This window comes from Cynocephalus volans, chromosome 2 (assembly GCF_027409185.1).
Source record: "Cynocephalus volans isolate mCynVol1 chromosome 2, mCynVol1.pri, whole genome shotgun sequence".
Taxonomy (NCBI): Eukaryota; Metazoa; Chordata; class Mammalia; order Dermoptera; family Cynocephalidae; genus Cynocephalus; species Cynocephalus volans.
In genome coordinates this window covers 177,195,909-177,223,327 of record NC_084461.1, presented here as the reverse complement: position 1 = coordinate 177,223,327, position 27,419 = coordinate 177,195,909, and the positions used below count along the sequence as shown (strand labels likewise).

The 27,419-nt window shown below is 58.9% G+C and overlaps 1 protein-coding gene across 13 annotated transcripts in view; it reads left to right on the top strand.

Annotated features, from left to right (window-relative positions):
• Positions 1 to 27,419, top strand: part of FBRSL1 (fibrosin like 1) — a 92,855-nt gene that overhangs the window by 37,703 nt on the left and 27,733 nt on the right. For 11 of the 13 annotated variants that reach the window (XR_010022441.1, XM_063084773.1, XM_063084849.1 and 8 more), the window contains exons 4-5: positions 1,013 to 1,048; positions 20,713 to 20,742. Coding sequence is in view for 12 of the 13 variants with exons in the window: in XM_063084773.1 (XP_062940843.1) it covers positions 1,013 to 1,048; positions 20,713 to 20,742 (66 nt within the window). In the remaining variant the exon portion in view is untranslated. The remainder of the gene's footprint in view (positions 1 to 1,012; positions 1,049 to 20,712; positions 20,743 to 27,419) is intronic. The other 2 variants (XM_063084788.1, XM_063084780.1) reach the window with 2 other exon arrangements.

The window sequence follows — 27,419 nt, the reverse complement described above, 5'->3', positions numbered from 1 at the left end:
CCAATGCGGGCAGGGATTGGTTTGGGGAAGAGCGGTTGGGGGTGCGGCTGAGCCACACCAGCTGCCAGCCCTGCACTGGTCCACAGCCCCTCCCCTGGGTCACCCACCCTCTTCCACCCTACCCCTCAGAGGTGCCACCAGTTCCCACTCAGCTCCTGCACTCCACGCCCTCCCCAACTGCTCTAGGAAACCATCCAGCGTGCTCCAGACCCTCATCTGTGGTCCCACCACGCCAAGTGCCCCACGCTGCCTGCTGTGACCAAGCCCCATCTGTCAGTAGCAGCTCTGAGCCCCTCCCCTGCACCCCTCCTGACAGCCTCTGCTTCAGGGTGGCCAGCCCTGGTGTATGACACCAACCCTAAGGCGTCTGTCCTGACAGGCCTCCAGTGCCCATTCGAGCCAGAGGGGGTCCCACCAAGTCTGCTGGGGTCCCCAGCAGGACTCCCCCTGCAGCGACCCCTCCTTCAAGGCCTCCATCCAGCTCCTCCTCCAGGAAGCCTTTCCTGACCCACCAGGGCATCCTCCCCAAGGTCCTCCAGCTGCAGACTCCTCTGGGGAGATGAGCAGAGGGAAGTTGGCCAGGCTCGTGCCCTCGGCTGGTCCCTCCACTCCACTGACCCACTGGCAGGTGACATACAGGTGAAGTCCCTTTCTGGGGGGGCCTTGCCCTCTGAGAGCTGGCCAAAGGGGTGCCTCCCCCAATTGGACCCTTTCCCGAGCCCATCCCCAAAACTGCTGCATGAAATCCTTAACCTGGCCAATCCCAAAGGGGACGCGGTGCTGTGGGGAAGGTCCCCAGGAGGCCCCAGGGTCAGGGTCCAGGCTGCGAAGCTCAGCCATCTTCCTCTTGCCTGCAAGGGAGTCTGACTGGGCCTGTCTTGGGTCACAGCTAGACCTGTCACCCTGGAAAAGGTGCCTCGCCACTGCTCAGGGCTGGGGGGGGCCTCAGAGGAGAGGGTGGCGCCAGGGCTGTGACAGCCATTGACTGTCCTTCCTTCCTTCCTTCCTGCAGAGCTCGGCGCAGGCGGTCTCAGGGAGAGGCTACTCCGTAAGTCTCCTGGCCCCTCCTCCCCTGCTGTATTGGTCCACTGGGCTAGGTCCCCACCTCACTTGCCACATGGCCCCCCGACCTGAAGGGCCCCCACTCCATGCGCCCTGGCTCTTCGGAGCCCCCTACTGGTTCTGGCCCGACAACTGTGGGGCGGGTGAAGGGTGGACATGCACTTGGGCCGAGACACTGAGGGAGTGTCCTGTTAGTGATGCCCTTGGGGGTCCCAAGGCTGACATGCTGCCCACAGGGGGACGGGCTGGCCCTGTAGCCATGACCTCTGCCAGGAGCCTTGAAGTGGTCTGCTGACACCAACATGGGCAAGGGCACCAGGACATGGGGGGGGCCACTGCTGCTTGGGGTCCTTTTGAGACCCTGGGAGTCATCTGGTGTAGAAGGTGCCTAGGGTGTGAGCAGTGCCCTCGCCTGGCCAGAGAGGCCTGGGTTCAGGCTATACACTGTGGGGCGCCACCCAGGGAGCCAGTACCACCCCTGGCAGGCTTGAGCAGGGAGCTCCACATGCAGCCTAAGTGGTGGGTTCATGTGTCTCTGTGGTGCATCCCCACAGGTGTAGGGGACACGGCTGAGGGCTCCCTGTAAACACACCTGGTCATCCTGTGCCTACAGGGCACCCTGTTGGGGCATGCTGTAGCCTGACGCCCCCGCCCCACGTGACACTGCAGGAACAACCTTGGGGGCGGGGCTCAGGCTTCCTGGCTCCCAGCACTCCCTGTTCCCTCAGGAGCAACCCCTGCCCCCTCCTCATGACTTTATTTCATTTTCCCTTAAGTACCAGGAGGAATGTTAATGACATCATAAAACCCAGAGCTCCATAAAAGCCATTTTTGCAGATTTAGAGTCGTTTCGGCTCATTGGAGGGCTGGGGCTTGGACTCCGCCCGCCTCATCCCTGCAGCCCCTGATTTACTGTGGATTGCGGGGTCTGGCAGCCTTTCTCTCTAAATCACAGTGGCTTTTTATAGGGTGTTTAATTAACCCATTAATTATCCAGCATGGCTGGGCCCAGGGGGAACTATGGCCTGGTGGGGACAGCCCCCCGTGTTCTCGTCCTGAGACTTCTACTGGTTGCTGTAATGGAAGTCTGTGAGTGTGTGTGATGATAGCCAGCTCACGGTCTGTGAGTGGACCCTGTGACCTCCGGACCCTCGAGGAGTCCCAGGCAGGAATGGGGCCAGGTGCCTGGGTCGAGGAGGAAGGGCTTGGTGTGGCCCCTCCCACCCCTATGACACTGCCTCCTGAACCCAGGGTCTGTTTGAGCCCAGGGCTCATCTCTAAGACCTTGGGCTCTGCCTCAGCCTCTAACCCTGGGTGTGGCCGGAGTGGCTTTGAGCCTTTGACTCTGAGAGTGGGGGTGGAGGTAGGGGTGGGGTTGGGGGGCTGTGGTCCACTTCTGGGAGGAGGTCCCTGGTGGCAGCAGCCCAAGGTACACTTCCTGAGGAGGACTTTGTGTCCCTGTTGCAGCTGTGTAACCCACACAGGGTGGTTGTAATGCCCTGAAGCGCCGTCGTCATGGCCACAGGCCCCTCGTCCTATGTGGGGCTCCCTCCTCCTTGTGGTGTCCTGGGAAGTATGGTCGGCTGCATCCCGATGCGCCGCAGCTCTGATTATGTTTCATTCAACAAATATTGACAGAGCCACGCCAGGCGTCGGACTGCAGCCATGGACCAAGCAAAGCAGTCAGTGGCGTTCATTTGTCAGAGCATGGAAGTGGCCAAGAGCTCCACGGGTATCTGCACTAGATGGGCCGAGGTGGTCGGAACTGGTGCCCAGCGTCAGGGAAGGCACTTGGGCAGCAGGAGTGGCAACCTGAGCCCTATCTCCAAACCCCAGATGTTGGGGGAGGTAGGGGTGCTCTACAAGCAAGTCCTCACAACCCTCCTGGGCTCCTGAGGCCAGGCAGGAGTAGGCGCCTGAACTGTGTGGGTCTGTGTGACATTTTGAGTGTCAGGCAGGGGTCCTGTGGCTCTGCAGGGTCAGGGTGAGGGGCAGAGCCAGTGAGGCATGAACATGTCCTGGCAGGGCCAGACTGGCTGGGCCGAGGGATGTCCTGGGTGGCACCCAGCCATTCTGAGACCCCCAGGACGACTGAGGTCCCCCTGCCCTCCTTCCAAATCCTCATTCGTCTTTCAGGCCTTCTTAAAACACTGCTTTGAATGTTTTCTGAAAAAACCTGCAATTAACTTGCCAGCTGCTTGCACCTAACCCCTCATGGCCACTGCGTGGAGCGACAGATGGTGGCAAGGGGGGCAGCCTGCTGCACGGGCTTCACAGGGTTCCTGTCCGAGCCGCAGGAGACCAGGAGGGCCCTGAGTCTGCAAATGGTCCTGTGTGTGTTCACTGGGCCCTAGCACATGCAGGTGTATGTGGCAGACTCTGGTGTGTACAGACAGGCCTCCAGGGCCCTGCTATGTTTGGGTGTGTACCTTGGTCCCTGGTCCAGGGTGCAGATGGCCAGCCCTGGCCCTGGAGTGTGTTAACTCATGTATGGCTCTCTCTGTGTGTACCTGTGTGTTGATATGCGTCTGTGTCACACATGCGTGTCCATGGGTACAGCCCTGTGTGGGGCTGTGCACACCTTGTCTAGACATGCCACATGTTTCTCTCTGTGCCTCTGTGTGCATGTCTCTGTTTGTGTCTGTGTGTTTCTTTGTGTGTGTCTCTGTGTGTGTCTGTGTGTGCTTTGTCTGTATATTTCCATGTGTCTGTGTGTGTCCGTGTCTCTGTGTCTGTCTATGCGTTTATGTGTATGTCTGCATGTGTCTCTGTGTCGTGTGTGTGTGTGTGTGTGTGTGTGTGTGTGTGTGTGCGCGCGCGCGCGCTGCAGTGTGCCCTCTGGCTTCTCAGGGCACCCTGAGTACATGTGTGTGTCCATGTGGCATTGAGTGTGGGTGTGCCCCTGTGCCTGTGAGCACTCCTTGCTGCTGTGCATGTCTGTGGTGGGGCCTGAGCCCCACTGAGGAGCCACAGCCTGTCCTTGGCTCTCCCGACAGCGACTGCTGTGCTAAGTGGCAAGGGGCGCTTATCATCTGACCTGCCTTTATAGACCACACTTAAAGTGGTTTGATTTTGCCAAGATATATCCCCAGCAAATCCCCAATTATTGCTCATCCTCAACGGCTTTTGTCCCGAAGCTCGGCGACCTCCCCAGCACGCCATCAGATGTTCGTTAGCACCATGAAATTAGTTAGAAAGTAATTTTCTTAATTTGGCTGCCTGCAACCAAGGACATGACAATCGTCTCCCGCGAAGCAGGGAGCTTGGAGTTTCCTTTATTAAACAGAAATGAGAATCTGTAAACACCTGCTGGGGTGGCAGCTGCTCCTGCAGACAAGGACGCCGGCCCCACCCTCCCCCCACCCAATGTGCAGAATGTTCCAGAAGGGGGCTGTGCCCAGCAGGTGTGGTGGGTGTTGGGACTAGGCAGGGAGGTAGGACAGTAGCCGTGTAGCTGATCCCGTGTAGTGGGTGGTCAGCTGCTAGGATCACCCGTTCTCCTGATGGAGACACTGAGGCACAGGGAGGCTGGTGGCTGCCCATGGGCACTCAGCCTAGTGAGGATGCAAGACTGGGGCTGGGACCCTTAGCCATCCATTTCCGCCCCTGGACGTGTTCCAGCCACCCTGGACCATCCTCCACACAGCAGCTGACCCCTGTCACAGTCAGGGAGAAGCCTCCATCCATGGTGGCCCTGCCTAGACAGCCCAACTCTGGTCCTAATAGTGCCCCTGTGGCCCAGTGCCTTCAAGAGCCTTTGCCAACCCCCGACTGGCCAGGCCTCCTCCAGTGAGGCCACCAACCACCTGACCATCCCAGGGTCTGGGCACCACTCTCCACACACAGATGGAGGTGTGAAATAAATCTGTCCACTTTCTCATTTCCTTCTCCCTTCAACCAGTATTCACTGAGTTTCTACTATGCACCAGTCACATGGCTGGAAATGTGCCCACGGCTCATAGACAGACAGAGACCATAAATAGAGCAAAGGAGTAACTGCCACAGCCTGAGAAAAGTCAGGGGGAAGGGTCAAGGCCAAGGTACACGCAGGCATAAGCTTAAACAGTGTGGCTGTGAGCGACCGTGCAAAGGCCCTGGGGTAGGAGAACACAAGGTATGCTTGAGGAACAGCAGGGGGCGGGAGGCGGGGTAGAGTGTGGTTGGGATGCTGTGGGAGGTGAAGGTGGGGAGGGGGCAGTGTACGGGGGTCTAGGCGAGGTGGGGGAGGGGGCAGTGGATGGGGGTCCAGGCGAGGTGGGGGAGGCGGCAGTGGACAGGGGTCCAGGGAAGAGAGGGGCAGTGGACAGGGGTCCAGGCAAGGCTCTTGCTCTGGTGCAGTGTGAGGGGGGCTGGCACAGCGTTTCCAGCCGGGTGGGCCATGATTGGGGGAAACGGCACCTGCTCCTCCACAGGCCAGGGGCAATGCCAGAAGCAGAGGGCTCAGCAACGCCACCTGCCTCTCCTGGATCAGTCTGCGGCCTCTGCCATGCTCACCAGGGAGACCCCCTCGCACACGGTGTAATTAGCTAATAGGCTCAGTTGCTTTTGAGGGATTTCTGAAAATTGATCTTCAATTGTGGCTTGAGCTGCAAACCACTAGTTTCCTGAAGAAACTACTCATCTCCCAGCACCTCCCACATCTGCCTTACACAGAGGGGCACCATCAAGGCGGATGGCTGAGCCTGCGGTGCCCGTCGCTGTTCCTGTACCTGGAACCAGGGCAGCACCTTTGGTCCCAGGCGAGACTGTTGCTCTGGGCAGAGCCTGGGGAGTCTGGAGGGTTCCGGGTGGGGGCTCTTCTACCCAGTGGAAACATTCGTGTCCTATGTCGGAAGCCATGCCGCACAGGAAGGTGTTGCAGTGAGTGTGGCTGTGTCACAAATCGCCCCAATGCTGGCAAGGCTGTACAGCCTTCACAAGGCTCAGCTTTGACTCAGGTGGCACCAACATCTGGACCCTTGGGGAGGCACCAAGGCCCGGGCAGGAATCATGGAAAGCTCATCACACCTGTATGTGGTGCCCTGTGCCAACTTCTGGTCAGGGGCCCCAGTTTCCCCCACATGGGCTGGTTGGGCTTCCTCAGGGCATGGAAGCTGGGCCACAAGGGCCCAGAGGAAGCAGTGTGCTGCATGGCCTCACCCCCCATGGCGTGGGCCCTGCTCTTCCATCTCAGCATCCTTCAGGCTCCAGGCAGCCCCTGCCATTCCCTATGCCCACCCTGTGTGGTTGGGGAATAGGGGAGGCCTGCCACCCCCTGCTGATGTCTGGGGTGAACATGCCCCACACATGGCTCACCAGCTGCCCAGCATGGAGTGGGCAATCCCCGCTCAGGTTCTCCTAGGGGCTGTCATTTGCCATTTCACTTCCCCCTTGCTGCCCCCCTTCTGTCTCACCCCATTCTCTATTGTCTGGACCTCTGCCTCCAGCCTGCGAGAAGATCATCTCCCAGGCCATCCTTTCTGCCTTGCCCTGAGGCCCGGGAAGGGAAGGGGCGTCTGTGGGCCCCCCTTCTTCTCATTCCTGCCAGGTGGGCAGCACCTCTGATCCAACTTCCCAGGTCTGTGGTCAGCCCCTTCCCGGGGTCCTGGCTCCCGCTGTGGGGATTGTTGGAGCCCAGTCTTCCACCAAGCTGTCTCCTGGTCTCTTAGTGCACACTGAGGCCCCCAGTGACTGTTATGTTCCAGAATTTGCTGGGTGTGCAGCGGCGTCCTGCAGGGGATGGGACCCCCCATGGAAAAGCCCAGCTTGTGGCTCCCTCCCACATTCCCACCCAATAGAGCTTTCCTGCTCTTCTGGGGTGCAGATCTGAAGCCTCCACTTGGAAGGTGCAGGAGCTGCCTACTACAGGAAACATGGAGGGCAGGCAGGAGGGTACCGAGGGGTGGACACACCCAGGCATTGAGCTGCCAGGCTCCAAACCTAGCTCTGCCACTTTCCTGCTGGGGGCCCGGGGCTCTTGATCCAACCTCTCTGAGCCTGTTTGCTGGACTGTAGTAGGGGCCTCCAGGGGTGTTGTGAGCATACATGGTGTACAGAGGTCAGCAGCATCATCATTGTTTCTATCATGTGTTCTCAGTGCTCAAGGACACTGGCAGTAGGAAGAGGGGCCCAGAATTGGGGACCGAGTCTAGGTGGGCCCAGTGCTTGGGGACCTCTTACCTTGGAAGGCCGAGCAGGCATCTCCCTGAGGACGGGGCACAACAGGGGGTCGCACCTCGGCATTCACCCACAGTGCCCCTGCAAACTGGGGACAGCCGTAGTTGAAGACAGGTGCTGCATGGGTGGGGGCAGACTGAGGGATGGGCATGGGCGTGGAGCCCTGGCCAGCAATACACTTTGACTTGGCAGTGGCATGTGAAGGGAGGGCTCCCTCTAACCCATTCCTGAGCTGAGGGTACCCCCTGAGCCATCCTGAAACCAGCCTGCTCCCCCCGCCAGTGACCCACTGGCAGCCCCCCTTGAATGGCAGAGGGATCTCGCTCCGGCCAATGGACAGCTGCTAGTGCCAGACAGCCCGCCGGGGGTCACACCACCCCCACTCCACACCAGCAGTTCTGCGGCACAGGCTCTGTCTTTACGAGGCAGGTTTACGATATTCATTACACTGCTCCTTGGGCCACTTCCGAGCAACCATAATTTGTACAAAAGCAATAAAAAACCCGTCATCCTCTCCCTGGAGTCAGGAGCCACACTCTCCTCCCGACCACTGCACACAGGAGGATGTGTAAGGCCAGCTGCTGGGGAAGCGGCAGCTGTGCGAGAACAGCAGGAGTGACAGCCGCCTCCTGTCCAGGGGCCTGCCCACCATCCATCCCAGCACAGTAGGGTGGCTAAGGGCAGTGGCCGCAGGAACTCACCACCCCAGTGGGGAGACAGGCGGGAGAGCAGTGACCAGTGAGCAGCAGGTGGTCTCAGAGGTGAGGTCAGCGAGGGCCGCCCCCCAGGCAGAGTGCAGGGCAGAGTGTGCAGGGTGCTGGGGGTGGGAGCAGGAGAGGGGGGCTGTGGGAGTGATGAGGGGCTGCGCAGACACCACACCTGCCCACAGCAGGTTAACTGGTCGACTTGTGGCTGGAAGGGAGCAGGCTTCAGGCAGGTCCTGTTCCAGCAGCCCAAGCACGGCAGCACATGGCTCACCTCTGGGCCTGGGCAGATCCCCCTCATGGGAGCTTTAAGGTGCCATTGCAGGGGCAGGTGGTGCCTGGAGCAGAGCTGTGGTGGGGGCATGGTGGCACGTGGGACCCTTGGCCCTGTGCAGGTTCAGTTTGAAGGAGAGTGTTGCATGTGAGGACACCTCCCATCCCAATGGCATGTTCCAGTCATCTTTAAAATCCTCCCCCCATTCCTTTATTTCACTTTTAAAAAAAAAATTTTTTTACTTTCACATTATTGTATTTCAAACTGGCAACTGTCCCATGGAAGAGGCATCACCCCACTTACAGATGGAGAAACTGAGGCACATAGCGCACAGTGTGTTATCACGGATGCAGGGAAGTACCTGTGAGGGCCGAGTTGGGAAACCACACTTTGCCAGGACAGGCTCGACAGCCCCTCCTGCTGTCTCCCTGCATGGAGCCCCCTCCCCTCACGCACTCACACGAGGGCTCACTCCCCTGCCAAGGGTTTTATTTTCTCACCATGTCGTGAGCAGGGCTCGACCAGTGGTGACTTCTCCAGGTGGTGTCAGTGGGTCATTTGGGGACAGTCAGCTGGACGCTGGGCTGGGTTACTGGGCCATCCACATGATGGCTCAGGGCCTTCCACGGGGTCACCCCAGTGGGGTAAGTTGGTTGGCTTGGGGCTCCTGGAGACCAAGGGGTCCACCAGCCCTCCTAGAGCCACAGGGTCACAGCTACCACATCCTGCTGGTCAGAGCTATCTTAGGACAGCCAGGGTCAAGGGGAGGGGTTGGCCCCAGCCTCTATATGGGGTGCCCAAGAGTGTGCTGCTGTCCCTAACCCACAGCACAATGGCTTCCTGCCACTCTCTAGGCACCGCAGGTGGCCACATGGCCCAGGAAGCCCAGGCTGCTGCACTCCTGCCCACTGCTCTGGAGCAGGTCCCGGCACGCCTGCCCAGAGCCATGAGCACTCAACACCCACAGCGTCTGTAGGTTGGGAGTTGGAGCAGCTGAGCAGGAGGTGGGGGCTCCATGAGCTCCTATGCCCTGCGCTGGACGCCCAGCTCCTCTCCCATGGACCTCTCCAGAGCATGAACAAGCATGTGCAGTGTGCAGTTACAGTGGCTGTTGTGGCCAAGCCTCAGACGTCAGCCATGGTCGCTCCACATTGTCCTCTTGGCTGGACACCAGGAAGGGGTCATGGGGCCATCTTGGGGCTGCCACACTCCCTTCCTATCCTGGGCCCCTAGAAACCTCTCTGGCACCACCAGCTCCAGGCCACAGAACGGCTTCTGCCCCTGGATGTGGCGGAACCAGCTCCTCCCTCGCCTACAGTGCAGCTTCCCTGGGGCAGAACTCTTGGGGCTGGTGTGGCAGGGGGTGGCGCTCTCATACCCATGTGACCTCACCCTGTATCACAGGAACTGCAGCCCAGGGCTCATGCCCTCCAGCCTCTGCAGACTGGTTAATGGGTCACTGAGGAGGTGGCTCCTTGAGGCTTCAGCCAGAGAGGCCCTCTTCCAGGCCCAAAGTCACACCCCAGCCCTGCCAAGCTCTGACTAGGCCCAGTCCCACCCTGACCACGTGTTGCTGAGCTATGTCCAGGCCCAGCTGCTGGACCAGCCCCCGACCCCACCCCACGCACCTCCAGGCAGCCTGAGCTGACCAACTCCTGTCCATCGGTGACCAGGCTGTGATCTGTGGTTGTTGGAGACAACTCCACTGCCCTGGAGCCATGGCGAGCCACCAGGGCAAGGTAGGGCAGGCGGGGTGGGGGTGCACTGGTGGGTGGTGTCCGCAGTGAAGGTGGCAGTGCCCTGGCCCTGCTGGGGAGAGGCCAGGCTGGGAGCTGAGGTGGGCGACAGGGTGGGCTGGAGCCCTAGGGCCCTTGGAAACTGAAACTCAATTATGCAGTACAGGCTGGCCGCTGTGACACAGAAGGTTGGGAATTAATGTTAACACTGTTTCTGGTTAAGACTTTTTGTGTTGATAAATAATTCATGAGGCAGTTAGCGCTTTGAGTCTGACAACACGAGAATATATTAATACAGTCGACTCTGAGAAAGGTCAGCTGCGCGATGGGGCCAGGGGGCCGTCTTTTATTCATAATCTGACATGGGCTCATTAATTATTCCAGCCCAGCTAGGGCTGTGCGGGGAGAGACGCTAATGAGAAAAAGGAGAGTGGGTTTGAGATCCACACACTGTCCGCGGCAGAGACTTACAGGAAGAAGTGGAAGGAAACCCCAGTAAGGCCCCAGAACGTGGACAGAGGCAGTGGGTCGCCCAGACGGTGCCGGGGGCAGGTAGGACGAGGGAGCCAGCACCCACACGCCATCCTGTTGGGGCAACTGCTGGCCAGTGCACAGGCCTGTAGGGCAATGGCACAGCCCTGAGCCCGGAGGGGGAAGGAAACTGTCGGAGGGAGGGGACAGGTGAGGAACAGGAGCTGGGACACACAGCGCATGTTACAGGTAGGAAGTGCCAGGAGATAACGTGGGCAGGGTGGGTGCTGGGGACACTCTGGGCCCACAGGCGTGGGGATACCCAGAGTGACATCTGAGCAGGGAGCTGGAGGAGGGGCTTGAGCACCTGGGAGGGGAGGGTGTTCCACAAGGAGCAGCAGACTCAGGCCAGGCGGGAGCACACATACCTGTGTATGTGTGACTTACAGTGTGGGTGTGCAAACATGTATGTGGCAATGTGTGTGTGCACGTGTGTAATTATTGCAATCACAATGAGGCCAGGGTGGGGGGCACTGGGGCAGGTGAAGCCCAGGGGCTGGAGCGGAGTGTGTGACCAGCAGCTCTGGGGGAACAGAGCCAGAAGGCCACCAAAGGCCACGCTCCTCTAGATGTCCAGATGGAGGGGCTGGGGGAACTTGTGCCCCATTACTTGTGCAGGGTTGCGTGATGCCCTTTCCTGTGGGGGACGAAGTCCATAGATTGTGTCACCAGTGAAACAGACCAAAATAAAAGAGTTTACACCCCAATGAAATCCACAGAAAAAAGGAAGTTGTTCCAAGTAATGTGATTCGGGTTCAGTGAATGTCGGGCCTGAGTCCGCTGGAGACAGGACGATGCGGCTGGTGTCCCAACACAGAATCCTCAGAGGCAGGAAGATCTGTGGGGTGTGTCCATGCAGCAGGCCCCAGACATGCTGTCCAGGATGGCAAACTCAGAAGAGTTGCCAACCAAATGCCTGTACACGTTGGTTTTGCTGTTTGTGGTAATCGCAATCAGAAAGCTAAAACTAATTCTGTCTTTTGTAGATTAGAGTTAGGTTCAAGGCTCAGGTGATACTCGGCAGGTTTTCAGCTCTGTGAATATCTGATAAAATGTTCCAGAACCTCAGAAGGTGCTGGGCAGCATCTCAGCATAGGACTGCCTCCAGCACCTTGTGCCCCCAGTCTTCCATGGAGAGTTCCATGCCCCCAAGACCACTGCAGGGGTACGGGCAGCTGAGGGGTTGGTGGCCAGAGCCCACGTCACCCATCATGCGTTTGTGGGTTCATGTGTCTCCAGCTGAAGGGATTCTGTCTGGGCCTCCATGTGTACCGGGAGCAGGGTGCTTGTTCTCGATGGGATGAGACTAACGATAGACAAACGAGGAGCTGATCCAATTCATTGCTGGGGAGGTTGGACTCTGAGCATGCATGAAGGGTGGGAGGGGGGCTCAGAAAGAGCTTTTGTCAGAGTGACCGCAGGTGTTGCGGGGCTGAAGCCCCAAGATGAAGGGGGAGAGCTGAGGGCAGGTCCCACGGTGGGCGTGGTGAGGAGCTGGAGTTTTGTTCTAGGTCATCTTGAGATTTAAGGTGAGGTAAGAGGGAGTGGCTTTTCCCCGACAGAGCTGCCACCATGCCAGAGCACATGGGCTCCCTTGAGGCTCTCAAGGCAGGTCCAGAAATGCCACAAGCAGATGCAGGGGCAGAGGCAGGAAGACCGGTCCCCGCATCCCCGTGGGCTTCCCCATCCCACCACCCTGGCCCTGCAAGGCCCACAGAGCCTGCCGCCCACAGCAGAACTGTGTCTTCTCTGCCAAGGCCACCGGAGTGGGCTGGAGAGGAAGGCAGCAGATGCTGATGCCTGTGGGCACCCCACTTCCCATTCCTGCCCGTGGGGGGGGGGGCACTAGACAGCAAGCCAAGGGCCACCAGGGTTCCTGCAGGACCAAGGTGAGCAGAGGACCTTGCCAGATGCATGGGTGGGTATGGGCCTGCAGGGGCGACTGCAGAGCTCAGATCCCTCCCGGAATGAGACAGCCGTGGAGTGCATAAGGCACACCCTCTCCCTGCCGGGCACATGGCCAACGGGGCAACCCGTCCTCCCTTTCCCCACCTGGAAAGGATCACCCCACTGTAGTGAGGATTAGCAGGTGTCAGCGTGCACACCCAGGAAGCAGGTCCAGTGGCTCTGCCTCTCGAGGGAGCAGCCCACTGCCTGCTGCTCCAGGCTCCAGCTGTGCGTCCACTAAGTGGGCCTCGCTCACTGTCTGCTCTCAGCACGGGCTCTTAGACTGGGGTAACTTAATTGCTTGTTAATTGGGTAATTAGTGCTTTGTTTTGCTTTAAAGCCTAAACACTCATAAAAACTGAGTTAGCCGAGTAAACAAGAATAGGATTTTCAGGACCTGCCATCCTGTTATCTTACATAATTAATCAGGTGCAATTGTGACTCAACCCAGGGACCCTTTGGAGGTGTGTTGGGGCCTCGGCCAGGCATGTGGCCCAGACTGGGGTCCGGCCTGGCACTGTAGGTCCCAGCACCTGTTTCAGGACTCAGACCCACTCGGCCACCCTCCAGCTGTCCCCGGGGGTGGACTCCCACCCAGTCTGCGCCTCAGTTTCCCCTCAACAAGCAGGTGGACCTGTGGTGGGGACTGATTGGAGTGTGGAGCATCACATTTGGTTCATGGAGACACTGGTGAGTGAACCAGCACCAGCTGCATCCCTGGCCTCCCTTGGCCTCCCTCCACCTGTCCCAGCCACCTCTGGGTGCCCCCACCCCCCTGTGGGGTGCCTGCTCTTTCCCCACTCCCATCCCCCACCCTGGCCGAAGTAGGCAAAGGCCTCATATGTGATCAGAGGTGCCCACCCCACTCTGTCCCCTCAGCCCCATTTCCTAGCATCACGCCCACTCTCACTTGTATGCCCACTTCTAGTCAGTCAGCAAACCCTATTGGTTACCTCAGGGTACACAGTGCACCCGATCTTGGCTCTCAAACCCCGCAGAGCCATCCTGCTGCTCCCACCTCAGCTCTCAGCAGCCCCAGGCCCCCCTTAGTCCCAGGCTGCCTCCCACCACCACAAACTCCCTTCTGTCCACATGCTCCTCCCTCCACCCTGCTGGACAGGAGGGCCCCTCTCCTGCCCCACTTTTGCTCTTCTTCCTTGAGCCTCCACTTTCTCCTCTGTGAAAGGGGCTTGTGACACTGCGAGCATGCGTGCAGTGTGGGGCCACAGTGCCCAGCCGTGTCACGCACCCCTATCTCACAGTGCTGCTTGTGGAGCTGGCGCTCCCCTGGCACAGCCAGCATAAACCAGCTCCACTGATCTCCCAGCCTCCGTTGGATCCTTACCAATAAGTGGCAGAGTCAGGACTCTCCTGGCCCCACGGCTCCAGCACCCCCACCCCTGGGACCCTGGCCCATGAGGGTACATCAGCCCTAAGGGGAGGGTGAGGCTGGCAGGTCACCTGCCTCCCTGGGGGCAGCCCCTATGTGGGTGACACACGCAGTCCCAACCTCCCCATGCCCATTGACGGGGAGGGGAAGAGGAGCCTGGGTTGAAACCCTCGCGCTGTGGAGCAGCGGGATAATTTACATGACTGAGATGGACGTAAAAGGAAGAAAATGACCTTTTCAACACATCTCTAGATATTAAAATGATCTTACAATCTGATTATCATGAGAACACTTCGCACAGTATTAAACTCAGTGCGTTACCTCCTCCCCAGGCTTCTCCCCTGGCCACAGGGCCGCCTGTGCGACGTTGGTTCACAGCTTCTTATTTTAGCTGAATCACTTAATTGGAATGTGTTCTACATCCCTATGGAGCAGGCACAGCACACACAAAAGTGGCACCTTCATGCCCCGATGGACAGAGGAACACGGGTTCCCGCAGGGCCGCCAGCCACTGGCTGTCCTACCCTAGGTTTCTTCCAAAACCTGCTCCCACCGTGCCATGTTTTGGGAGCTGGAGTTTATGAGATGCAAGCGCAAAGAGGATAGGTCGAGCAGCTAAGTTACTTTCTGTCCTTCCACAGCCGTGGGAGTCCAGCAGCCCTGAGCACAGTCAGCGTGGGCGGCACCCCTGACCACATGCGGGGGACATGTGGCAAGATCCGAGGGTGGAAGCACCCATTGAGCAGGATGCCCAGGCACTCGTGTGAGAGCCATGCAGGCATGCGTCAGGACACTCTAAGGCACGTGTGCACACATCAGATACATGTGCCATAAGACACTAGAGCAGATGCTGCACATGCCTAAGGACTTGTACCCACATGGAATTCCCCATGTCCTCAGGCACAGGAAAAGTGTATCAACACACCAGCAGGATCAAGGGGAACACACATGTACACACCTTGGGCCATGTCATGGGGCTTCAGCATCGCCTTCCTGCTCACACCAGGCCATAAATTCTGCTGATGTTCTTGTTCCTTTATCACGTTAGTGCACAGCTTCTTGGGCCCCTGCAGGTGGCAGTGTATTCAGGAGCGTTTTTTCAGCTGGTGAGGAGGGGTCAGACCCTCTCCTTGCCCCAGGTACTCTGCAAGCAGGACCTCCATGGGCAGTTGTGCGGCTTGTGCACTGCAGCAGGCAGAAACCTGACCCACACCAGCCCTGCCTGAGCTGGCCCACAGCCCTGCCCTCAGCCCCTTTCTGACCCTTGGACTGAAGTGGGGTCATCTGATTGGGGAGCTGGGAAGGCAGAAGCAGAGACTGGAGGGGGTTTCTAGCACCTTCCTCCAGGGTGGGGCCCAGACGTCCCCCCAGGACAGTCTCTTGACCCCCTCTGTCTCCGTCACACACAGAGGCCCCACATTGAGCAGGGTCCCCGCCCCTCTCCTGCCCAATGGGCTCTCTGGATTGCACAGCATCACCTCAGGCCAGGACACTGAAATACTGGGTAGGAGCAGCAGACCTTGGTGGCAGGGTCTCCCAGCTCATGAATTTTTCATGCCTTTGAGCAATGGGAGACAGCCGGCCCTCCTCTGAGCACTGCTGTGAAGCGGTAATTAACGATCACACTGAGAGAAGAAAAGTGTGTTTCTGTTGCTGCTTGAATGCCCCACATGGGAGGTGGTGAGCGGCCCCCACCCCAGCAGGCAGCCGCTCAGGTTTCCAGAGGGGTGTGGGGAGGCTGGGTGGGTAAAGGCCAAGTTCTCCTGACTGCCTAAGCAGGTGCTCCTTGGAAACCAGGGGGGCACTGGTAGGTGAGAGGGTTCATGCTGGGCCAGGGGGGTGGGGCTCGAGGGCAAGGCAGGTGGCAGGAGGGAAGGGGCTGAGTGGATGGTGGTGATGCAGAAGGTGACGGTGACAGCAATGACAGCGCCTCACATGTACTGAGTGAACCCTGACTGCAGACAGCTGCTGTTCTACACACTGCACACATGATTCATTTAATCCTAACACCCACCGTAGTATGAAGGAACTACTGCCTCTGCAGATGAGGAAACTGAGGTTCAGAGGTGAGGCTCCCGAGAACTGAAGTGGGTTTGGTCCTGAGCCCCATGTGGCTCAGGACACAGGTGACATGCAGTGACCCTGGCGTGGTTGGGGAACCCACTGTGGCACAGAGGGAGAAACCGAGGCTCCTGGGAGCTGAAGTGGGTTTGGTCCTGAGCCCTATATGGCTCTCACACCCCGCCTGGGCAGGCTGGGGCAGCTCATGGGCAGATACAGCCACACAGGACCCAGAGGGGGCTGAGTTGTGGGGCTCACACTCAGCCTCTATTCTTACTGATAAATGGTCTTGAGCCACCACCGCAGGGTGCCTTACACTGGCCACCCCATGCCTTGAGAGCATATGCTCAATTTGCAGGGGCCCTGGGCAGAAGGGAGGAGCTGAGCCCTGTGGTTTAGGGCAGTGCCCTCTCCCCTGGCCACTCATGAGAGTCACTGCCCCCTAATAGGCATTCAGGTTTAAGTGGCCTAGGGGTCCCAGACCTCAGTTTGGCTTAAAGCCCCAAGGCGATGCTGATGTGCACTCAGGATTGCGACCCTCTGGTGTGACTGAGGGATTGGTGGAGACGTGGACACATTGTCTTCGTAGCCATTGTTGGATCAAGGCCAGGCTGAGAAGGAGCTTGTAGGCCTGCAGACAGCATGGTGGAGGGTGGGAGGGTACTACCTGCTGGGTAGGGTAGGAGCTTAGGGTGAGGAGGGAAGGAAAGGGTTGATGTCAGGGTCTCACTGGGGCCAAGGGAGTGCTCACCTTTCCAGCCTTTGCTATCGGAGTCATGGACAAGAGTGGGTACTTCCAGGGCTGAAAGACATCTCCCTAAAATTCTCAGGCTGGGCATCTAACTATTCCAGGATGGAGGGTATCCCCTTGTACTGGCCTTTGTAGGGGACAGTAGTAATAATGATGTGATGGTGACAGTGATGATGGTGGAGGTAATAATGGTGATGGTGGTGATAATGATGGTGATGATGGTGATGGTGATGGTGGTGGCAATGATGGTGGTGGTGAAGGTGATGATCATGATGGTTATGATGGTGATGATGATAATGGTGATGATGGTGGTGATGATGGTGATGATGGTGATTGTGGGTGAAGGTGATTATGGTGATGATGATGGCAGTGATGGTGATGATGGTGGTGATAGTGATGATGATGGTGAAGGTGATGATGGTGATGGTGAAGGTGATATTATGATGGTGACAATGGTGGTGATGATGATGGTGGTGGTAATGATAGGGGTGGCGGTGATGATGATGGTGATACTGTCACACATGTATATTGCACTGACTACATACCCAGCATTGTCCTAGTGCTTTGCATGTATTCATTCATTGAAACCACACAACAACCTAAACTGAGGCACAGAGAAGTCAAGGCTGAGAGGTCAAGTGTAGGTGGCAGTGCAGTGTCAGAACAGACATCTCCTCCAGACCCCGTGTCTTGGCATCCTGGCCATACCCAGCACATTCCCTTGGGGTCTGGAGTCTGACACCACCCAGTCCCACACCAGGGTGATGCTCCCAAGAGCTGCAATCCCAGCCCCATCCATTGAAGTTCGCCTCGTGCAGGCAGCTCCCACAAGACAGATGTGGCTCTTCTTTCTCTCCTTGTCCTGATTGATTGACTCGTTCAGTTCCAACTCTACTGCAGTTAAACATTAATTCAGTAGGGCTTAATAATGTGAATTTGTTACGACCTGCCTGCACTCACTGGTGGTGCCGTGCTGCTGGGTTAATTATAGTATCCACATGGCTGTCCTCTCAGGCACTTGCTAGAAAGCACCCCTCACTCCCTCCTTGGTGTGGGGTACATTAAACCACCACCTGGCCTGTGTGGTCTAGCCACAGACCCAGAAGCTGTGGGGAGATTTGCAACCAGACCTGGGCCTGTGTGAGCTGCTGGCTCAACCCTTGGGGTCCTGGTGCCAGCCAAGGCCCAGCAGGGATCTGGAGGATCGGGACAGGTGCAGAGGCTAAGCATGGACGGTGTCCCAGCTGGTCCCCAGGCCGTGGGTGTATCTGCGTGGCCCCAAGTGACAGGCATGCTGCCCGCAACAGCAGGGCTCTAGGGGATGGGGACATATGTATTGGCTAGGCATGGAGGGTGTCCCAGGTGGGCCCCAGGCTGTAGGTGCATCTGCATGGCCCCAAGTGACAGGCATGCTGCCCTCAAGGCCTGATCCCCCCACTGGCACCCTAACAGTTTGATGGGATTGCAGTTTCCAACTCAAGCGCTCTGCGGCACTAATTAAGCAGGAAGAGGTCTGATTGGGGGGCCCTGGCAGCCCTGGATGCAAGGTTGGGGGCACCTGACCACCCCCCACAAACATTTTTCAGTGTGCCCCCCTCAGGCCAGGCCCCCTGCTCTCCCGTTCTCTCCTGGGTCCTAGGCACACAGAGGGGCCATCCTGAAGTGCCTGATTTCCCTCTTCCAGCCTTGATGATCCCAACACATTCCAGTCACTCGCCCTCAGCCTCATCACCTTCCCTCTGTGCTTCCCAGACCCACATCCTCTTCATTTTCTTCTCTCCCAGCTGAGCCTGGTCAGTTTTCCTCCCAGGACTTTCCTCATGAAACATGGATGCCTGTCGCATGTTTTCTCACTCCATCCTGCCCATATCGCAGGGGGAGACTGAGGCCTCAAGGGCCCCAGGGCCATGAGGCTGGCTAGTGTGTCGGGGTCCCATGGGGCAGGTGCATGTGGGGTGCTTCCCATCTGCCTCTCATCCTGAGGACCAGGAACGGGGGCTTGGCCACGGCTCTGCAGCCAGGAGAGAATCCTACCTTCCTCCTGCTGGGTGGAAAAGGACACCCTAAATGGGAGTCTTGGCCCATCCCTCCAGGGGTAGTGCAATGTCAGGGCAGACAGGTCCATTGGGCTGCTGGGATGCAAAGCCTGTCAGAAGGTCCTTGCCCATACCTGTCCTAGGCCAGGCTCCCCGCTGTCACCTGTTATCCCAGGCCAGGCTCCCTTCCATCCCCCAGGATTCCAGGTCGGGCTCCCCACCATCCCCCGGGTTCCCAGGCTGAGTTCCCCACTATCCCTCAGACTCCCAGGCCAGGCTCCCCACTGTCCCCTGGGCTCCCAGGCCAGGCTTCCCACTATTTCTCAGGCTCCAGGCCGGGCTTCCCACCATCCCTCAGGCTCCCAGGTCAGGCTCCCCTCCATCCCCCAGGATCCCAGGCCAGGATCCCTGCCATTTCTCAGGCTTGAGGCCGGGCTCCACAGCATCCCCCAGGCTTCCAGGCTGGGCTCCCCACTGTCCCCCAGCTAAGGGTTCCAGGCCGGCTTCCCACTGTCCCCTGGGCTCTCAGGCTGGGCTTCTCTCCACGCCCTGGGGTCCTAGGCTGAGCTCCCCACCATTTCTCAGGCTCCAGGCTGGGCTCCACACCATCCCCCAGGCTCCCAGGCCAGGATCCCTGCCGTTTCTCAGGCTTCAGGCCGGGCTCCACATCATCCCCCAGGTTTCCAGGCTGGGCTCCCCACTGTCCCCCAGGCTCCCAGGCTGGGCTCCCCACTGTGCCTCAGGCTCCCAGGCCGGCTCCCCACTGTCCCCCGGGTTCCAGGCCGGCTTCCCACTGTCCCCTGGGCTCCCAGGCTGGGCTTCTCTCCACGCCCCAGGGTCCCAGGCTGAGCTCCCCACCATTTCTCAGGCTCCAGGCTGGGCTCCCCACTGTCTTCCAGGCTCCCGGGCCAGGGTCTCACCAGTCAAGCCTGCTTTGCAGGTCACTTATCACTGAGCTGGAAATGGCACTTTCCAGCTGCAGTGAGAGGCTAGAAAGGCATGAGGCACATTTTTATACAACTCTATGAACTTTGTCATTGAAAACATGATAGCCTTCAATTTGGGGGCACGGTGGAAGGCAGTATAATTTGATTACCTGTATTAATCAAGTGGAGTACAACACATAAAACTGCCTCGCACCCATCTGACTGAAGCCGGATCACCCTCATGTGCGTCTTGGAGAGATTTATTTTCAGCAATATAATTCATTTCACATGAACGTATCATAATTGCAGTTGCTAGGAAGGGATTTTTTTTTTTTTTTATTTTAGGGGGAACTGCTGTGGTTCCTAGAGCAGTGTGTTCTTTCTAAAGCTCTGCTTACTGAAGGTAGAAAACAAAGATTTGTTTTCTTAATTATCACAACCTTTCGTCAAACAGCTATCTAACACATGGGTCCTCAGAGGACATTGTTTCTGCCCTGAGCACAGGCACAGCATGGTCGGGCCAGCCCCACTCCTGCCATGAGGCGCTGGGGGTGCCAGGGCCACTGGTGAAATTCTGGACCAGGGGAAGGGACTGGGTGCTTGTGGGCTGTGCCTCTGCAGCTTTGTCTGCCAGGTCTCCTAGCCCATACAGCACCCTTGGGCCCCAGTCCTTTTGGGAGCTCACAGAGCATTTGGGGTCATGACCCTTGCCCGGGAGCAAGAGCCCCTTGTGTGGGGGGCCCTGTCCTCTCACCATGGGCCCCCAGAGAGCTCAACACGGTAGGATAGGGGTCCTGACGGGGGTGTGGCTGTTCCACGCATCATCTAGGGTGAGGAGGGTTCCACGCTGACCTGGGAGGGGAGTTTCGGCCTCTATCTGGGGCTACAAGGCCTGGTCCTAGGGGGTGCAGGGTCCTGCTCACCCCTGAGGGAGTCACCTGGTTGTGCCCTTTGTCCCACCCAAGGGCCCAATCAGGGTCTAGTCCTGAGCCTGGGCTGCCTGGTCCTCCTGTCTTGTTTCTCCCCTGGCTTCAGGCCTGGGGGCTCTCACCTGACATGTGGCCAGGGATTCCCCCACCCTGTGCCCCAGGCAGATGGCGCTGGGCTTGACTCACTCCTCTCTCTCTCTGTCCCACAGTGTGACAGCGAGAGCGGCGTGGACGACAAGGTAAGCCCAGCTCTTTCCTTCTCTCCTGCACGTGGGCCGGGACTGCCCTGCCCACCCCCACTGACTTTCACCTGAGCAGGCAGAAAGGTTGGGCATTTGTGGGGGTTCTGCCTACCGGGGGTACAGGGGTTTGTGGCCTCCCCACGTGTGGGGACACCAAGTGGAAGAGCTGTCTGTGACGGGCGCTGGTACCATGGGTGCCGCCCAGCCTCCCTCTGACCACAGATCGCAGGCCTGGTGGGCGTTTGTGACACCCTCGCCAGGATGGGCGCCTCTGAGCCCTGAGACAGGCTCTGTCAGCCCTGAGGGAGTGTATGGCAGGCAGAGCAGGGCCCACCCTGCCCCAGCATGGACCGGCAGGGGGCGTCAATGGCTTTGCCATGCAGCTGCAGGAGCTGGGAACCTCCAGGCTTGGGCTGTAAACATCCCCAGAAAGTAGAGACTCCGCTAATAGCAGCTCATTAGCACATCACAATTACCCTCCACTTTTCAGGAACGATAAAGTCCACATTAATCCAGGATTTATGCAGCTCTAGTAGTTAGCAAAGGAATAACCACCGCAGCAGGCCTCCTCTCTGATCCCAGAGCCCGCCTGGGGTCTCCTGGGCCCCATCCATGCAGCAGCTCCAAGGTCAAGGCCAGCTTTTGTCGCCATCTGCTGGGACCCCGGTGTGTGCTGTGGGCATAGGGGAGGGAAGAGGCTGCCCAGCACTGAGCTGAGCAGCTCTGTTGAGCACCTGCTGTGTACTGAGCACCTGGGTGCAGGATTCTCAGAGCAGCCACAGCACTGGCAAGGGGCCTTCCGCTGGCAGGCCACACATGCAAAGGCCCAGGGCAGGCCAGCATTCGCATGGGGCTGGGTGGTAGCTAAGCGCTGGATTTGGTTTTTGGTCAGGTTTTTGTGAAATGGAGTGAAGCTCAGCTGGGGGGTCTGTGTGGTGGATGAAAGAACACCTGATGGGGCAGTGCCCAGGCTGGGTGGGGGCCAGGGTGAGGGAGCCCACATCGAGGTGACCTGGGGAGGAGTGGGCTTGGGCAGGTTGGCTAAGATGATGCCCCAAGACTCCCAAGGTGAGTTGTCATGGAAACCCAGGGCACCGTGACCTGGACGGTCAGGGAGGGTGTCCGCCTGTGGGCCTGCACCGTCTGCCTCCAGCCACGGTGTCCCAGCCTCCTGCAGTGCTCTGACAGGAGCCAACATCCGTCCTGATCTCGTTAATGAAATTAGATTATGGACACCTGGGAAAGTGCTGAGCCGGCACATACCCTCAGCACCTCCTTTAATTTAAAACCAATTTTCAGAGAAAACGATCTCCACAGCCAAGGGCTGCACTGAGGATAGGGGCGGGGGTTTCTGGAGCCTGGAAGGCTGCTGGGGGCTCCTGCCACACCCTGCCGCTCACCCATCTTCCAGAGAAAAACAAAGCTGACCCCCTCAGAGGCAGGTTCACACGATGACAGTGCCGGGGGAGGAGATGCTGATGTCCCCCCATGGCTGTTCCACCACTCTCCAGCAACCAAGGGGTTAATCCTAGCCCACTGGGACCTGACAGGTCTACCACTGCCAGGCTCTGACCGGTTGCCCCAGGGCTATACCCCTCACAATGCAACCCCCCAACCAGCCTGGGCTGGAGGGATGAGGGGCCACAGGGAGAACTTGAGCTTAAACAAGAGCTCTAGACTGGGGTCGGGGTAGAGCCCAGGGGAAGGATGCTCCTCTGGACAGTTGTTAGCAAGGCTCAGTGAGCTCCAGAGCCCTCTGCCCAGAAGGGCCAGGTGTGGAGGGAGGGGCAGCATTTGGTGACTTCTTTGCCAGGGCTTCCCCTGGGTGAGTGGCTCTGGGCAGTGAGGAGGTGGGGCCAGGGAAGGGGCCTTGGGCTGGCTTGCACAGGGGGCTTGGGGTCGTGCCCTTACCTGATGGGAGCTGCTCCACACACCGATGCCCTAGCGCAGCCACATGACAGCCCCTGGCTCAGTCACGGCCCGCCACTGACAGGGTGGGAGCACTGGGCCTCCCCATCACCGCACTTCAATGGGGATAGGGCAGGAGAGAGCAGAGGCCTAGAGGGTGGCGAGGCAGCTCCCGCCACGTGCCTCAGTGTACCCACCTGACACTGTCAGTGGTGATGGTGGCACCCCTTCCCAGTGGATTAGTGCACACGAGAGGCACAGAGAGGCCAGCAGAGTAAGACTCAGGCACTGCCCGGCTTGCTCTTGTCTGGGGGAGATGGGTTCCCTGGAGCCATGAGCTGGGCTATACTTAGAAAGCCCCAGGGGCTGGGTGAGCCTAGAGAACCACACAGATCTCTTCCCTGTTAGCCCAAGTTGGCCTTTTCTGTCTCTTTGTGACACTTCAGTGTGTTCAGAGGAGCTTGCATTCCAGGCAAACTCATGACAGAGGCCCGGGGCCAGCGAGATCCTGCAGAGGACCACTGCAGCATGGCTGCCCGAGCAGGTGGAGTGGCCCCCATGAGCCGAGGTGGGGCGACCCTGGGATGGCCCAGGAGGAACACAACGTCCAGGGTGAGGGAGGGCATGAGCTCAGAGCAGGAAGCAGCTATCCTGACCATGAGTAACGCCTCGTCCAGAACTCTTAGCTCTCCCACGGCAGTGGTGGCTGTACTCGGATATTTGGTTCCTGAGTTTGGGACAGTAAGTGGGAGTGTCTGGAGAGCGGGAGGCCTTGGACCCTTCTGTTTCTCTCTCCCTGGTGCTGGGTTCCAGGCAATCAGTGGCTCTCTCCAGACCAAGGCCAAGCACTGAGCCCTTGGAGAAGCAGAGCAGGTCAGAGGCAGAGGCAGCACCGGGAACAGAAACCAGACCGACCCTGTGAGGCTGTCCACACCCTGCAGGAGGAGCTAGTGGGGGGAGGGAGGATAGGCAAGAGCCCCACAGCACTTCCAAGATGGCAAAATTCCCACTTTATTAGCCAGCAAAAACACGGGAGGGAGAGAACACAGCCTCACCGTCAGGCCCCTCATCAGCCATCTAGTTGTGAACCTCAGGGAGGAAGAGCCACTCAGGTCCATGGGGACCCTCGAGACTCTTGCTCAGGCCTGGGGATCGTGTGCTTCACACACAGTTTGAGCAAGAGGCACACGTGGCCTGGAAGCAGCCAGAGTGCTCTGGGTGGACAGACCTGTGGTGAGCAGCAGCCAGACCCAGAGGACAGGCAGGGGACAGAAAAGCTACGGGATGCTCAGTGTGCTGGACTCTGGGGACAGCCCTGCTGCAGGAGCTGATGTCCTGGCAGAGCCTGGCAGTGGGCAGCATGCCCAGAGGGTGGGCAGCTGGGAAGGGGCCAGGCTCCTGACAGGGTATCTTCCCAATCCCGCCAGCCTCTGAGCTCAGACCAAGGCTCCAGCTCCCTCCAGTCCACCCACCCCTCGGGGACCACCTAGAGCCCTGCTGTGGGTCAAGGTGCAGACACTGGGGATGTTCCTCCTTTAGGAGATGAAGAAACAGACAGGAAGAGTTCTCTGCACCCCTCCCTGTGGTCCGGGCTAGCACCTCATGGGCTCTGGCTGGCTTTGCCCAGTGCCGCTTCCCCTCCCCACCCCCGTGCTTCCGACCCCGCCACTCGCCACAGCCCTGCAGCCCGCCATTGGCAGCTGGCGGGGAGGCAGAAGCACTGCCAGAAGGCTCAGGAATGGAGCCGCCAGATGGCCCCTCGCACGTCTGCGGTCAGTGTCTAACTGCTTTTTTATTGGAAAAATATGGGGTGAAAAATTGTGTGGGGCTCATTAAGGCAGCCTGCTGGGCCAGCCAGCACTGCTGCCGACTGCCCGTGGCCACAGCCCTGCCCTCCAGGTACATCTGTCCGTCTGTAGCCACAGGATGGGACAGGACAGGGCTACCGAGGGACCCCTCCCGGGGAGGGCCAGAGAGAGCTGGGGCAGCAACACAAGGCCAGACACAGACAGTGGAGCAGCCCTGGGCAGCCCTCCACCCTCAGCTTCAGTTTCCTGTCTGCAGAACAGGGGTGCGTGGGCAGAGGGAGGGCTCCTGGGGCTCAGGCAGACACTGGTCCCGGGAGGAGATGCAGACACTGTTGGTTATCTCAGGGCTTCCACGCCTACACTGGGCCCTTCTTCCAAGTAAGCTCTGTGCCTGACTAGGGTCCTCTCTGAACCTCTGTCTTCTTATCTCTGAAGTGACACTCATGAGGCCATCTCTTAGGGTCTCGTTCTTGTGAACTACAGGGACAGACCAGACCACAAAGAGCAGCAGTCCAGGGCTGGGGTCCTCCTGCTGTCACATTAGCCTTTCAGTTGCTGGGCCACCAGGGGGTCCTGGGGCAGAGCGAGGTTTCAACAGCTGTGGGTGTGCATCACAGTGTGTGGGTTCTGGGTGCCTCCACTCTTCCCTGCTGCCGTCACATGGAGCGCTCTGAGGAAAGACTGTCTCCTTGGCTCTAGCGAGCTGCTGCAGGAAGTGCCTTCCAAGTCTCTGCCACTCACGGAGGTTTTTCTCTGTGCATGTGACTCACGCCCACCTGGCCACCACCCAGACCCCATCCTGAGAGCATCTTCCTGGGGTCTTTGTAGGCCTGCCCTGTCCTGCCTTTGGCCCAAAGGGCAGTGGGCTGGCATTCCTGGACATAACTGTTGCAGACGAGCTCTGGCCAGGGCCACCCCTCCATGATGCTGGCTGCACCCACACGGGAGCAACCCCACTCTCAGGGGGTGTGGGGGACTCAAGCCATCGCCCTCCTGTGCCATAGCCATGCACTTTGACCTGGCCGCAGAGCCCAGAAGCATCATTAGTGAGTTGGCCCAGGGGGGCTTTTGGCATTTGGGTCCTGGGGATGGGGGATTCGTGTTCTGAGTCCTGCTGACCTGTGCTGCCAAGTGTTGGACTCAGCATTTTGGGGGAAGCCTGCTGTGCATTGACCTGACTTGGGGGCAGGAAGGGAATGACGACCCCACCCTGAGCTGGGCACTCCTGCTCTTGAGCCAGGTGTGAGCGTCCAAGGGTGCAGGAAGGTGTTGGCGTGGACATGTAGGTCTCAGCAAGGTCCATGACCATGACCACCACATAGCAAGAACTTTCTGGGGCCTTGATAACCCTCTGAAGTGGCATCTGTTCCCGTTCACAGGTGAGGCATCTGATGGACAGAAAGGTTTCACAGCCAGTGAGGATCAGAGTCAGGTGCAGTCAGGCTACTGCACCAGTCCCAGTAGGAGACAGGAGCCTGGCTGAGTCAGTGACACCGCAGGTGCAGGGGCACAGGGGGTGGTATCAGTGTCCCACAGCTGCTGCAACAGCACACGCTGATGACAGCTCTGGAGGTCAGCAGTCCAAAAAGGGTCGCACCAGGCTGAAATCAAGGTGCCACCTCCAGGGGAGAGTCCATTTCCTGTCTGTCCTAGCTTGAGAAGCTGCCACCTTCTGTGATTCATGGTCCCTTCCTTGCATCACCCCAGCCTCTGCTTCCTCCTCTCTCTGACTCGTCCCTTGTGATGGCACTGCACCCACCCAGATGACCCAGGATAATCCCCACCTCAGGGTCCCCAGCTTCAGCCTATCTGCAGAGTCCCTTGTGCCACATCAAGAGCGTGTGCTCGGGGTCCAGGGATTGGGATGTGGACATCTTTCCTAACACAGGTGGGGCCGATGCATGGGTCTCAGCCACAGGACGGGCAGTGTGCTTCTGAGTTGAAGGCCTGGAAGGAGAGGCAGTCTGGACGAAGGGGCTGAGGAGGGAGGCCGAGGGGCTTTGGGTTGCAAGTGACAAAAGCCCAGCCCAGAATGGCCTCAGTGACTAGGGAGGTTTGCCGGAGGGAGCAGGCGGTTTCCCGGGACATGGCTCCCTTGAGGCCGCATCACACCGAGCCCTGCCGGCTTAGTGTGGTCCCCCTCTAGACAGGCCCCAGTGAGGCACCCAGCATAGGCCAGCCTTCCTCCCACCATGCAAGGGCCTGTCCAATGGTTCCGCTGGGCCTGGCTATGACACAGCCCTCATGGGCATACATTAGCGTGGGGACAGGGAGGGGCCCAGGAGGTAGGGGTGCCGAGTGAGGGTCCCAAGGGGTGTAGATGTGCACAGGCGTGACGTCCAGGGCAGGAACTGCCTGGAAACAGCAGCTGGGCCCAGCAGTGTGGCCTCAGCTGTGCCCCACCCCCACCCAAAGGCCCTGCTTTCCTGAGACCTACTGTGTACAGCAGGGAGCTGAGGCCCAGGGAGTTTAACTTCCTGCCCAAGGTCACACAGCACCCAGAGCAGAGCCAGAACCTGCCCCCAGGCCACCTGGCTCCAGCTGGGGCACCTGGCCATCCATGGCCAGTGGGAAATGACGGAGCCAAGCAGAAACAACTGGGGAAGCAGAAAGAGGCCAGGCTGTGCCCTGCTGGCCTTCCTCCCAGACATCGCCACCCTTGGTGTGGCCCAGGAGGTGGCAAACCAGCAGCTTCAGTGGGTCTCTGGCCTTTCCAGAGCTAGCTGCACAGCTTGGGGTTCCATCCCCAGCTCCTCCCAGATAGTTGTGTCATCTAGGTTCATCGTGGAGGGGTCCACTCCCCTGTGCCTGGAGGGGGTTAACCAGCCCCCTCTCAGACCTCCAGACTCCACCACCCTGCTGACCTCCAAGGAGGCCTCCCTGGACTGGGGCATCCGGGGCCTGATGGAGCCATGCAGGGGTGGGTGGCCTGCCCCCAAGGGCAGGTGAGAGGGGTGA